Source organism: Hemibagrus wyckioides, linkage group LG07, assembly GCF_019097595.1.
Source record: "Hemibagrus wyckioides isolate EC202008001 linkage group LG07, SWU_Hwy_1.0, whole genome shotgun sequence".
NCBI lineage: Eukaryota > Metazoa > Chordata > Actinopteri > Siluriformes > Bagridae > Hemibagrus > Hemibagrus wyckioides.
In genome coordinates this window covers 30,389,152-30,403,261 of record NC_080716.1, presented here as the reverse complement: position 1 = coordinate 30,403,261, position 14,110 = coordinate 30,389,152, and the positions used below count along the sequence as shown (strand labels likewise).

The 14,110-nt window shown below is 41.9% G+C and overlaps 1 protein-coding gene across 2 annotated transcripts in view; it reads right to left on the bottom strand.

Annotated features, from left to right (window-relative positions):
* The window catches only part of ptprn2 (protein tyrosine phosphatase receptor type N2), a 219,173-nt gene that overhangs the window by 136,664 nt on the left and 68,399 nt on the right, over positions 1 to 14,110 (bottom strand). For both annotated transcript variants that reach the window (XR_009205012.1, XM_058395448.1), the window contains exons 4-10: positions 10,249 to 10,360; positions 9,512 to 9,608; positions 6,856 to 7,237; positions 6,554 to 6,751; positions 6,313 to 6,353; positions 4,186 to 4,631; positions 2,344 to 2,430 (exon numbers count right to left, since the gene is read on the bottom strand). Coding sequence is in view for 1 of the 2 variants with exons in the window: in XM_058395448.1 (XP_058251431.1) it covers positions 2,344 to 2,430; positions 4,186 to 4,631; positions 6,313 to 6,353; positions 6,554 to 6,751; positions 6,856 to 7,237; positions 9,512 to 9,608; positions 10,249 to 10,360 (1,363 nt within the window). In the remaining variant the exon portion in view is untranslated. The remainder of the gene's footprint in view (positions 1 to 2,343; positions 2,431 to 4,185; positions 4,632 to 6,312; positions 6,354 to 6,553; positions 6,752 to 6,855; positions 7,238 to 9,511; positions 9,609 to 10,248; positions 10,361 to 14,110) is intronic.

Below are 14,110 nucleotides of genomic sequence, written 5' to 3'. Positions count from 1 at the left end.
CTAAAGTGTATATGACATACCGATCCATAACCTAGGGAGCTAGCGGGCTGATTGAGATGGACCCCTAAAGTAGTACAAGTGAGTGTCACCTAATCTAGAGAGTGAAAGCTAACCCCTGAGTGAAAGCTAACCCTCAAAGAGAAAGCTAACCTTTGAAGTGAAAGCTAGCAATCAGCCTAAAATCTAGCCCTTAGAGTGAAAGCTAATCCTCACAGTGAAAGCTGACCCTCAGCATGAAAGCTAACCCTCAGAGTGAGAGCTAACATTAGCTAGCCCTTAGAGTGGAAGCTAGCCTACCGAAAGAGTGTGAGAAAAAGCTAAAGCTCTAAAGGAAAGGTAAATAACAATAGCTAACCTAGCAAGAAACTAGCAAAACATAAGCTCTAGGTACATTATAGGGGCAAATGCTAAAACATTCAGTTATGAGAGTTCAAACTCCCAAATATGGATTTGACATTTAAAATATATCTTGGCTGTAGAAACCCAAACTCCAGCCAGAAACTGAGCAACAGGTGATGACATGACTATGGATCAGGTCATGGATTTTGAGTCGTGAGTTAGCTTCACTTTAGTCCTTCCTGAGCTCTTCTGCGTGATTATTTACTCAGCTGTCTGAGTGATCTCAGCACAGAAAGAGGCTTCATGATGAACACAGAGAGAGAAACTGTGTGAAGAAGAGTGTGTCATGTCATAAATGAGTCATAAAGCATCAGAGCTGAAGGGCAGAGTTGAGTTTCTGAGCACAGAGCATGAAGATGGAATGTGATGAAGAGGTTCAGGGTGATGGAGGTGTTCAGGGTGATAGAGGTGTTCAGAATGATATAGGTGTTCAGGGTGATGGAATGTGATGGAGGTGTCCATGGTGATGGTAGTGGAGGTGATGGACGTGTTCAGGAAGATGGAGGTGTTCAGGGTGATGGTGATGGAGGTGATGGAGGTGTTCAGGGTGATGGTGATGAAGGTGATGGAGATGTTCAGGGAGATGGAGGTGATATAGGTGTTCAAGGTGATGGTGATGGAGGTGTTCAGGGTGATGGTGGTGATGGAGGTGTTCAGGGCGATGGTGATTGAGATGGAGATGTTCACAGTGATGGTGATTGAGATGTTGGAGATGTTCAGAATGCTGGAGGTGATGGAGGTGTTCAGGGCGATGGTGATTGAGTTGTTGAAGATGTTCAGGGTGATGGTGATTGAGATGTTGGAGATGTTCAAGGTGCTGGAGGTGATGGAGGTGTTCAGGATGCTGGAGGTGATGGAGGTGTTCAGGGCGATGGTTATTGAGTTGTTGAAGATGTTCAGGGTGATGGTGATTGAGATGTTGGAGATGTTCAGGGTGCTGGAGGTGATGGAGGTGTTCAGGATGCTGGAGGTGATGGAGGTGTTCAGGGCGATGGTGATTGAGTTATTGAAGATGTTCAGGGTGATGGTGATTGAGATGTTGGAGATGTTCAGGGTGCTGGAGGTGTTCAGAATGCTGGAGGTGATGGAGGTGTTCAGGGCGATGGTGATTGAGTTATTGAAGATGTTCAGGGTGATGGTGATTGAGATGTTGGAGATGTTCAGGGTGCTGGAGGTGTTCAGAATGCTGGAGGTGATGGAGGTGTTCAGGGCGATGGTTATTGAGTTATTGAAGATGTTCAGGGTGATGGTGATTGAGATGTTGGAGATGTTCAGGGTGCTGGAGGTGATGGAGGTGTTCAGGATGCTGGAGGTGATGGAGGTGTTCAGGGCGATGGTGATTGAGTTGTTGGAGATGTACAGGGTGATGGTTAATTAAATCTTTGCAGTGTTAAAACCCCACCACACAAAATCTCAAACAAAGCAGAAGAATCAGTTTGACCGATCTGAAGTCAGATGAACAGATGCGGAGATGTTGAAGTAGAAGAACAGACAGAGATGTACATGTGACAAAGGACTGATGAGAAGAAATCTGTAGTGTTCGGATTCGGACGTCACTTTTCTGTTCGAAAATAAATAGATTAATAAATAAGTCCCGAATCCAGAGCTTTCAGTCTCATTATGAAACACTCGCTAATCAAGCCACAGCTTTCCACTAAGGGAGAGGTTCAAAAAAATAACACACACCTACACACTTTCTATTTTATATCAAACACACACACACACACACACACAGTCAATATTCCTATAGGTCAAACACAGTTACACAGTGCAACTTTTAAAATGAACAATCAGTCCAAACAGAAATGTGATTTTCACCCACACACTGACTCTCACTGCAAAACACACACACACACACACAAGTGGGCAAATATCTCCTTTTATCAACATATTTCACTGTGTGTGTGTATATGTGTGTGTGTGTGTGTGTGTGTCTGTTCTTACGAGAGCTGAAGGAAGTCGGTCACACGCAGGTTTGCTCTCTTAGCCAAGGTTTCTATCAGACTAAGACCCTGGTCAGTGGAGAGAGAGCTAGAGAGAGAGAGAGAGAGAGAAATATTAAATTCTTTAATAATACACACACACACACATTAGGCTACATGATGTATAAACATCTAAACTAGAAGATAAAGAATGAAAGCATGAAGGGAACAGGAAAAACGATGAAAGGATTCTCAAAAAAAGAATGAATGGAATGAATGGATGAGGAAGTAGATGTATGGCAGTATGGAGAAACATGATGGAAAGAATAAGAAAAGCAGAAAAGGGGGTGGGCCGAGGGTTGAAAAGATGAAAGAAAGTGAATGATAGAAAGGAAGGAGAAAGATAGAGGTATGGATGGAAGGATGGAGAAACAATGTGTTAGAGCAAAAGGATAGAAGAAGGTGAAAGAGGGATGGGGGAAGGATGGAAGAAGGTGACGTAGCAATGGGGGAAGAATGGAAGAAGGTGAAGGAGGAATGGGGGATGGATGGAAGAAGGTGAAGGAGGGATGAGGAAAGGATGGAAGAAGGTGAAGCAGGAATGGAGGAAGGATAGAAGATGAAGAAGGAAGGATGTGGAAGGATGGAAGTTGGTGAAGGAAGGATGGGGAAGGATGGAAGAAGGTGAAGGAGATAGACAGACAGAGAGGAGAGATGGAGGGAGAGGATGGAGAGATAGAGGCCCAGATTGGATGGATGGTAGGAGAGGATGGAGAGAAGGAGGGACAGAATAGAGAGATGGAGTAAGGGGATATGCAAAGAGTGAAAGGAAGGAAGAAAAGGATGAAGATATGGAGAGACAGATTAAAGGGATGAAAGGAGAGGATGCAGAGATGGACAGACAGATTAGATGGATGAAAGGAGAGGATGGAGAGATGGACAGACAGATTAAAGGGATAGAGGAAGGGGATTGACAGAGAGTGAAAGGAAGGAAGAAAAGGATAAAGATATGGAGAGACAGATTATAGGGATGGAGGGAAAGGATGGAGAGATAGAGAGGCAGAGTAAATGGATAGAGGAAGAAGATGGGGAGATGGACAGACAGAGCGGAGAGCTGGAGGGAGGGGATGGAGAGATAGAGAGGCAGAGTAAATGGATAGAGGAAGAAGATGGGGAGATGGACAGACAGAGCGGAGAGCTGGAGGGAGGGGATGGAGAGATAGAGAGGCAGAGTAAATGGATAGAGGAAGAAGATGGGGAGATGGACAGACAGAGCGGAGAGCTGGAGGGAGGGGATGGAGAGATAGAGAGGCAGAGTAAATGGATAGAGGAAGAAGATGGGGAGATGGACAGACAGAGCGGAGAGCTGGAGGGAGGGGATGGAGAGATGGACAGGCAGAGCAGAGAGATGGAGGGAGGGGATGGAGAGATGGACAGGCAGAGCAGAGAGATGGAGGGAGGGGATGAAAGAAGAGGCTCAGGTGGCTTCAGGGCTTTGATAAATCATTCACATTTTCCTACAACAAGGCAAACAATAAGGCGTAAATAGGATTCCTGTAAAGTGTGATTCTCTATTACACACACACACACACACACACACAGGAATCGATACACACACATTTACACTTATATATGTGCACAATTACATTCAGATAAACATGTGTATAGACACACACACACACACACACACACAAAGGTGAGAATGAAAATGGTTTGAGACTATTTCCTTACGTGTGTGTGTGTGTGTGTGTGTGTGTGTGTGTGAGACAGATTTGTATTTATGGGGAGCTCCTCCTGTCCAATCAGAATCTTGACCAGAAGTTCCTCGTGAGGCTCCTACACTAGCAAGCAGACGGCTACTCACTCCTGCGTGATGATGTAGCCAAAGTTGCCGTCGTGCTGAGGGGCGGAGTACGCCGTCACGTCCACCCTGAACTTCTTCTCCACGTGTCCACCTTTCTTCTCCATATGTCCACCTTCCTTCTCCACGTCCTCTTCCTCTGTGTGGTTCTGCTTGTGCAGAGCTTCTGCATCCACAGCTTCTTCTCCACGCAGCCACTGCTCCACCTCAGCATCTCCTGCGAGGTGCAGGTCCAGCGTGTCCGGCTCCGTCTTCTTCTTGGTCAAGTCCACGCTGGTCTGAGTGGTTCGACTCTGGACAAGCTCCACTCCAGATGACCTCAGAGCTGCAGGTGTTTGTGGGAGAGTCAGAGAGTCCAGGAGAGACGTTTCATCATGGGGGTGATCTGGAGCCTCAAGGCTTGAGGTCCTGTCCAGGAAGTCCAGGAGCTGACTGATAAAGACTTTGTCCTGCAAAAACATGGGCATGATGCTGGTTAGAGACCGTTAAGAAGGTTTCATTCTCTCTCTCCATTCTCTCCATCCACCACTCAACCCTTTCTCCGATCTCCATCCCTATCTCTCCATCTCTCCCTCAATACCTTCACTCTATCCCTCCATCCTCACATTCCATTTTCTCCTTCCACTTCTCCATCCTCTCCCTCCATCCCTACCCTCTATTTCTCAGTCCTCTCCATCCTTACATATACTCTATTTCTCCATATCTCCCTCAATCCCTTCACTCTAACCCTCAATCCTCCCCTTCCACTCTATCCTTTCACTCTATCAATCCATTCTCTCCTGCCATTTTCTCCATCCACCACTTCACTGTCTACCTCTATACCTTTGCTCTATCCTTCCATATTCTTCCTCCACCTCTCTTCATCCAATCAGTCCATCCCTCCATTCTCTCCTTCCATTTCTCCATCCTCTCCCTCTATCCCTACTCTCTATCTCTCGATCCTTTCCATCCATCCATACTCTCCATTTCTCCATCTCTCCCTCAGTCCCTTCACTCTATCCCTCCACCTTCTTCTTCCATTCTCTCCTTCCACTTTTCCATCATCTCCCTCCATCCCTACATTCCATCTCTCCCTCAATACCTTCACTCTATCCATCCATCTTCTCCCTCCATTTTCTCCATCAACCACTTCACCGTCTACCTCAATCCCATTGCTCCATCCTTCCATTCTCTCCTTCCACCCAGCCCATCCAGTCACTCTATCCCTCCATTTCACCCTCAATTCTCTCCTTCCACTTCTCTATCCTTTCCCTTCTTCCATTCACTCTATGCCTCCATCTTTCCCTCAATCCTTTCACTATATCCCTCCATCTTCTTCTTTCATTCTATCTTTTCACCTCTCCACCCTGTCTCTCCATCTCTTCCATAATTCCTTCACTCTAGCTATCCATTTTCTCCTTCCACTTCTCTATTCTCTCCCTCCATCCCTACACTCAATCCCTTTACTCTATTCCTCCATCCTCTTCCTCCACCCACCACTTCACCTTCTACCTGTATCCATTTGCTCTATCCTTTTACCCATACTCTCCTTCTACCGACTCCTCCTTTAATCCTTTCATTCTATCACTCCATCTCTCCCTACATTCTTTCTTTCTATTTCTCCGTTCCTTCACTCTATTCCTGCATCTTCTTTTTCCATTTATCCTTCAACCACTCCACCCCTTCCCTCCAATTCTTTCCTTCCACCAATCGCCTCTATTCATCCACCTTAACTGTCTATCCCTCTGTCCTCTCTGTTACTTTTTTAAATGCTTTTATCTTATTTCTTTAACACAGGCGATAGAGATTTGGGTGATTGCACTCCTTTGTGTTTTACCATACTCCCCTCTGATAACACTGTATACGGTGATAAATGGTGGGGTAATTATCCTGATCTGAAACTTTAATATTGGCACATGCCTACGGCCTGCTCGTTGAGTCAGTCCCATTTTCTCCCAAGACAAATTAATGTTCAGTATCAAAGCAATCATCATCCATCACAGCATCTAATTTATAAAGTTTTGAACAGAAATCCATTTGATGGTAAAAATGTGTATCAATCATTCGCTTCTGGTGTCAGAAAAGGAGTTCTTTGTAAAAAAAAAAAAAAAAAGCTACAACATGAAAAGCTGTGCTGACGCAGTCGTTTACCTTTCCCTCCGTCTCTGGCCTGCTTTCTTTAGTCTGTCCATCTGGAAGAGATAAGCACCAAATATTACACATTACACTAAAAACCTGGCAGAGTGAAGCTGTTTAATAACACACCTTTAAAATATTAGCATCTGAGATATGAATCATTTAACAGTAATGACTGAGCAACGATTAAGAACATGTACGTTAGATCTTCTAACACTAGCCGTGAGATCTTGTCCAGATGTTTCCCCAAACTGACCCTGTGCATCTGCCTCGCTCTTCATCTCACCCTCATCTTCTACCGTGACCTCGCGACCTTTGACCCCTTCTACATCATCTACCACCTGCAGGGCCTGAGTGATGACCTCAGAGAGCTGGTCAAGGTCGTTCGGGGTCAGGCTGTCTATGTTAAGGCTCTGTTGTCCGAGCTGTTTCACCACGCCTTGGATGAACTTCTCTGGAAAAGGAGGGAGGAGATGGAATTTGAAGAGGTTTCTAGGGTAAATTTGTAAGCATTATTTTGTTTGAGAGCAAAAAAAGAGGTTAGTGAAGAATTCCTACCATCCACTGAGCTGAGGGAGTCTTGAGTTCTTGGCCGGTTTGCTCCTGACCTAAACAACAGTTTGTCGATTCTGGGTCGAGGAGGTCGTCTCGAATCGCCTGCTTTGACAGGAGAGCTATGCTGAAGCTGGAAATGCTGGAGCTGTTTCTGAGATGGACCTGCAGGTGCTTCTTTTGGCTCTGACTGCAAGTACTGCTGTAGCTCGGAGAGAAGCCCAGTTTGGTCCAGGAGCTCAGTTCGGTCTGCTGGTTTGAGTCCAGGCCGGTATGAGTGTTTGGAGCCTGGACGAGGTTGAAAGAGCGAGGTGGATGGTGGTGGAGCTGGCCTTGCTTTAGGTTCCATGATCAAATCCAGGAGGTCAGACATTCCTTTAATTTTGTACTGAAACACAAAAAGAATCAAACAGGTTTATTGAGAAAGGGAGATGACTTGAGATCTTGCCTCATGTCTGCCCTTAAATTTCATGGTCATCAGTCAATAAAGACACCTTTGGAAGAAAGATCTACTGAGCATGGGGGTAGATATCTAAAGAAATATTAAAGAGAAGAAACTGAGAAAATGTGCACACATTAGGTAGCTTTCATGATTGAGAACTCAAACAAAAGACATGAGCTCATGTGGGATTTGTGACAGATGACATACAGATTGATTTAAAGATTAGTTCATTAAACTGGTTGCGTTTCCTGTTGAATCAAATTAAGTGTGATTATTATGTAATCATGTGTTAGGGTTAGGATTAGAGTTAGGGTTAGGGATTAGGGGTAGAGTTAGGATTAGGGTTAGAGTTAGGGTTAGATTTATGGTTAGCGTTAGGGTTTCCTCAAAATGGCATCCGTGGATTAGCCAAGGGAGCAATAGTTTGTTCATTTTTGAATAGTTTGATTTTGTTCCAAATAATTGTTCCATTCTTATATTTGGAGGAGTTTAATCCAAACCTCAATACACCCACATACAGTATTTACCCACAAATATTTAATGTGTTACATCAACCAGCACCACAGCCACATACAGAGGAAAACCATTACCCATGATGCACTGAGGCATGGAGGTCATCTCATCAAGTTTCTCAGTAAAAGATGCTAATTTGGCTTTTAGACCTCAAGGTTTATGTGAATTCTCTGTAACATTTATATTTCTGGCATTTGACAGACACCCTTATCCAGAGTGACTTACATTTTTTTCTTGTTTTTTTATGCAACTGAGCAAGGAAGGGTTAAGGGCCTTGCTCATGGGCCCAGCAGTGGCAACTTGGTTGTCCTGTGATTTGAACTCACAACCTTCCGATCAGTATTCCAACATCTTAGCCCCTAATCTCCAACTTCCCCATAAACTGATACGATAACGACATGGCATTCTATAAATAATTAATTAACTAAAGATTGGAACTGGGGCTGAATTGCTGCAGCTAATTCAAGACCCACAGTTACAGACATCTTCAAAATTCAATGTCAACAAATATCCCTATTTATATGCCTTTTTTTGCTGTGTTACTTCCTGTTATTTATACTTTATTAATTCTGGAGAAACCTAAATATATTTCTAATCCAAACACCTAAACATGGAATTTCTTTCACTTCCTGTTGAACATGAAGGCGCATCTGAGTACAATGATGTATTCTTTATGGGATAGAGGTTGAAATAAAGGCAGAAGACGGATTGAGTGTGTGTGTGTGTGTGTGTATAGCTGATATAAAGCATGGAACAGCAGGGTGGATTTCCACAGCGTCTCTAAAAGCACTGTGGGAGTCTGTTGTTGGTCGGAGCTCTGAACTATTCCTCTCCTCCAGTGAGACAGATGTTCCCAGGCTTTGTGTCGTCTCCGTGGTTTCCACCTCCAGCTGCATGAGAACCGACCTGAGCACTTTCTCAAATGTTATGATGAATATTCATCAAAGCGCAGTGCCACTCCGGCGTGAGGTACAGCAGCCCCTGATATTTATTTACATCAGCATTACTGCAGGGCTCTCACTTTTACACAGAAATGTGAAAAGTGCAGTTCGACATGAGAATTCACATGAACATAGAATTCATGTGTGGGAAAGAAAGAAAAAAGAAGAAGGTGTAAAGGTGAAAATAAAAATTACACATGGAAATAATTTAATTGCATAGAAATCATACACACACATTTATATGCATAAAAATGTAAATAATTGACTATTATTTACAAATAGTATTTATTTATTAATTTATTACTAATTACTATTTATTAGTAATTAATTATTTAATTCTAAATTTAATAGTTAATTATTAATTTCATATAAATTAATCAATAACTTATATTCATTCATACATTCATTCATTCACAAAAAAAACATTTTTAATGCCAAAAATTAAGCAAGTCATGTTTAAAAATAAATAAATAAATAAATAAATAAATAAATAAATAAATAAATAAATAAATAAATGTTTTGTGGAATCTTTTTTATAATGACTTGAAAAAATAACCAATTTATATAAAAATATCACATTTCATCACATTTAAATAAACAGATATATTTCTATAAAAATGATATGTAAAAATATATATTTTTTTATTAAACAATATTTAATGGTTTTTGTGAAATTAATGTATCCATGTATTAATATGGATCATGTTTTAAAGACTTGTCAATGTAAACATATAAATAAATAAAAAGTAAAAATCAATACTCTCACCTTTCCTTGAAGTCCTTGTTTGGAGGAAGTGACATCAGCAGGTAGGAAGCCAAGTTCCTGTAAGTATTTTCTGTTGTCGCCATGGCTAGGCTGAGTCCTGTGAAAATAATGATCGTGTCGTTAATTTACAAAAAAAGGTGGACTAAACATGTCCTGTCACGTCTCTAATCATGTCTTCCTCAAGTTTTCAACTTTTTTCATTGATTCTCGATATTCAAGTAGACATAAAAACAACACCAGTGAAGACATCAATGCTAATCAGGCTAACAAGACTAAAACAGTTTTTATTAATGCTAATAATGATACTTGGTTCTTCCCAAATATCAATGGTACTTTAGTCATACCCATAATTCAGTGCGTTTTTTTCTGCTATAGCGCTAGCAGACGAGTTTGACGAGCAGGTCTTTGCTCTGAATTTTAAAACAGATTAAAAATGGAGAAAACATGAGCTAATTTATAGCAACAACAAGAAACACTCTGTAATGAACAAACAAAAGGTGAATCTGTATAGCAGCCACTTCCTGTGGTAAATTTAGCTAGCAATCACTTCCTGTGGTAAATTTAGCTAGCCGTCACTTCCTGTGGTAAATTTAGCTAGCAGTCACTTCCTGTGGTAAATTTAGCTAGCCGAGAAAACCTTTTTTTTCCAGAGTGCATAAATTGTTTTTTTTACATTATTGCTATTGCTTGCTAATAACCCAGTGAATAAAGTACTAGTGCTAAACTTAGTGACTTACCGTGACCCGTAAGCTGGAAAGTTTTTACCAAGGTGTTGTAGTGGGATTTTAGGTAGCGCTAGCAGTTCTCTGGAAATCACCTGCTGTGTAGCATCATCTTGCCATGAGTAACCTGCCACAACACAGGAAGTGAGAGATACACACAGTGTTCAACTGAGGCACGCTAGCATATTAATCTTGAGCTGCAATGCTAACTATTCTCATTCTTTTCATTCAGCCCACGTTTCTGACGTTCCCAGTTAATGAGCAGCAAAATGTGTGTGGACATGATACTCACACACACATAGATGAAGCTCCTTTTTTAATAAAGGGAACATGAACTTTTAATAACTTAATAAATACTTTGTAACTCGACCTTGATGAATGGTTTATTGAACTAATTTGTGCTAAATTATTTTAATTATTTGCTTACATGTTTTATCAGTTGGTTATCTCTTCCAAATAAGGGCATAAGGGTATGGTTTCTGCAGTTTTGCTGACTGACTGTCTTCACCTGTATCGTGTTCTTTCCTCAATATTCTTTGTTGTGGAGTTTTATCATGTTTTTTGGTTATTTAAGGTCTGGACTTTTCCTTATGCTTCCTAGTTTTATTTCCTGCCTCATCAACTCACTTCCTTTCAGATGAATTTGTTTGTCTGCGTTATTAGCATCATGCTAAAAGCTTGAACGTAACCAGGACTACTTGTTTACTGTGTTTAAAATTCCAAGAAATCTCCTTTCTGAGCTTTTCTGTGATGTTTCTCTCATTCTTTACAGGTTTATTGCCTCAGTTCAATAGCTGCAATGTTATTTTTTTATTACAATGAATTTTTATCAACAATGTTATTAAAGGAGGGGTTTAAACCTTAATTTATACTGGAAGTCTCCTTAGACTTCCAGTATAAATGACTTTATAAAGTAAACGGAAATTGGAAACAAAAGAACAGTAAAAAGGTCTTCAAAAAATAAATAAATACCCAAACCACCTGAAGACATCACTGGAAAGATTAATAATAACCTTAAAAACACTGTAGAGCTTTTCAGACTGCGCTTAGCACTGCGGTCTCATCATACTGAACCCTGCATTTAACCCCAACTAAAGGGCAGTTTCACACGTGTAATGTAGAAGCAGGGTTAGTATGCCTTTTTACCCCGGGGTTATGAAGCTCTGCTCTGAAGCTTGCACAGTGTTAACTTCACATCACGATGCTGAATGTGTACAGTGTGAAATGATGCCATGTTGGAATCTAACGGCTTGTTGCTTAGCAACAGAATCTGAAACTGAACAGTGTTGTACCTTGTATCACGTGAAAACCAGGACATGGCTGAACGACACTGAACAAAAACGGCTCGGTAGATAGAGTCAGGCGACAAAACTTCACTGAACATCACGGAAGTGTGTGGAGTGTTGAGGAGGAAATGCATCACTCTGGAAAATTACCGGAAGTCAGATAGGCAAATACATGACAAACTTAAAAAGAGCAAAAAAGATGATACAGCTGTTAAAGATAACAGAACCTGCTCGGGTGCAGAATTGGATTTATCCAATCAGGATTGATAATACGCCAATATGCAAATGAGAAGAAGGTTAATCCAGAGTTTAGGAATGTAGATTGTGAAACGTCAGATTATGAAGAGCTAGGATTCACTGTTAACCCTGGGGAAAATAGGAGCAGTATGACTTTTGCTGCCGAAACAGCCCTGACCCGTCATGCACTGTGTATTCTGCCACCTTTCTATCATTAACTTCTTCAGCAGTTTGAGCAACAGTAGCTCGTCTGTTGGATTGGACCACATGGGCCAGCCTTCGCTCCCCACATGCATCAATGAGCCTTGACCACCCATGACCTTGTCGCCAGTTCACCACTGTTCCTTCATTATACCACTTTTGATAGATACTGACCACTGCAGACCGGGAACACCCCACAAGAGCTGCAGTTTTGGAGATGCTCTGATCCAGTGGTCTAGCCATCACAATTTGGTCCTTCATCAAACTCAATCAAACCCTTACGCTTGTCCATTTTCCTGCTTCTAACACAGCAACTTTGAGGACAAAATGTTCACTTGCTGCCCAATATATCCCACCCACTAACAGGTGCCATGACGAGGAGATAATCAGTGTTATTCACGTCACCTGTCAGTGGTCATAATGTTATGACTGATTGGTGTATAACCCCCTATACCCGGGGGGGTTTACTAGGACCTAGGGGAAGTATTTTCAGTGCATAAAGCACACCACAGAGCGTTAGCATGAGTTCTGAAGAAAAGTTAGGTTAAACGTTTTGGCTTAAGCATGATGAGAAGTGCGTCCTGTTTGTTGAATATGTAATAACATTAAACTGTTGGAGCACTGTACACTCGACTAAAAATAAAAGATGATTTTGGTGAAGAGAAATAAATTGAGAGATTCAACAGGAAAGAATCAATATTCCAGTCGATATTTAGAAATGAAAAAGAAGCTTTCATTTGGTTTTGATTTCCTTCCTGCATTGGGAAGGTTCTTAATCAGACGGTGTGTGTGTGTGTGTGGGGGGGGGGGTAAGTGCAGTGATTGTTATTACATTTAAAGACGTGAACATTTACAGTGTGTTGTGATTTGAGGCTCTTGCGTATGCGCACCAGCAGGATGCTGCTGTCTGTCTTCTCTGAGAAACTCGTTTCAATTCTACAGCGTGTTCAGGGACACTCGTGCTGGCAGGTGGGAGTGTAAATAAGAGATGAAGAGAAAATGGGACTGACAATAAAATAGTGTTTTTGCCTTTGCAAACACAAGCCGCTGTTATTTCGGTCAGATCGACACGACCTGGACTGCAACACCAACATCAACATACACTGTTTATTAGCACAAGCAAAACACACACAATATACCAAAGCCACGATGAGTTCTGGACTCTGATTGGTCAAAAGGTAATGATTAGTTTTCTAGAACAGCAGCACAGGCTAAAAATGAATGCGCTTGTTCTGATATGTTACTGTTTCTATAGCAATGGATCATTCACTGGGATTTTACTGACAGCTTGTTGATCTGTAAGGAAGGAATCTCCAGTGTCAGAGCTGTGACTTTGAATTTATTGCAGGACAGTGGAGTTTAAGTTTTTGGAGTTTCTATGGAAACATGACATGGTGTTGTTAACAGGCCGGTGAGGGGATGACTGTTTATAGCTGCTATAACGTAAGTGAAGACAGGAACTCGTTTAACGGACATACATGACAATAAATGTAGCTAGAAATGGATAAAAATAATAAGACTTTATTATCACCACGCATACATTACAGCAGAATTCTTTTCCTCGCATATCCCAGCTGAGAAGTTTGGGGGTCATAATGCAGGGGCAGCTACAAGGCAACAACCCAGAGCAGGGAGGGTTAAGGGCTTTGCTCAGTTGCCCAGGTTGACGGTGCTGGGACTTGAGCCCCAACCCTTTACTCAACAACCCAGAGCCTTGACCACTTGGAGTACCACCACCATACCAAGGCTGAGGTCTTCTTGAGCTGTTAAGAAAAACACTTCCTGATGAGACCAGTGGCAATTCCGCTCCATTACACCATGTCAGTGTTGATTATTTCACTATCACAGCACAATACACAGTATGTTATTGTCTATTTAATGTTTACAAAAAATAGTTTTTTTCTATGCTTCTTAAAAAAAATTTCTCCAGACCTGGCGATGTTAATATGCATCTTTTCACTCTTCCTCATAGCCTACAGGGCAGCATTCATCCATGCCATCATGCTCAAAGCCAAAGCTGCCTCTTGGCAGAATTATCTCCTCATGTATTGACCCAGTGAGTCAGTTGGAACGATTACAGAGCCGAGAGTGTGCCGAGGCTTGCCAATACAATTTTGCATCCAGGCAGGAAGCCTGTTCTCCATCTCTCCTCG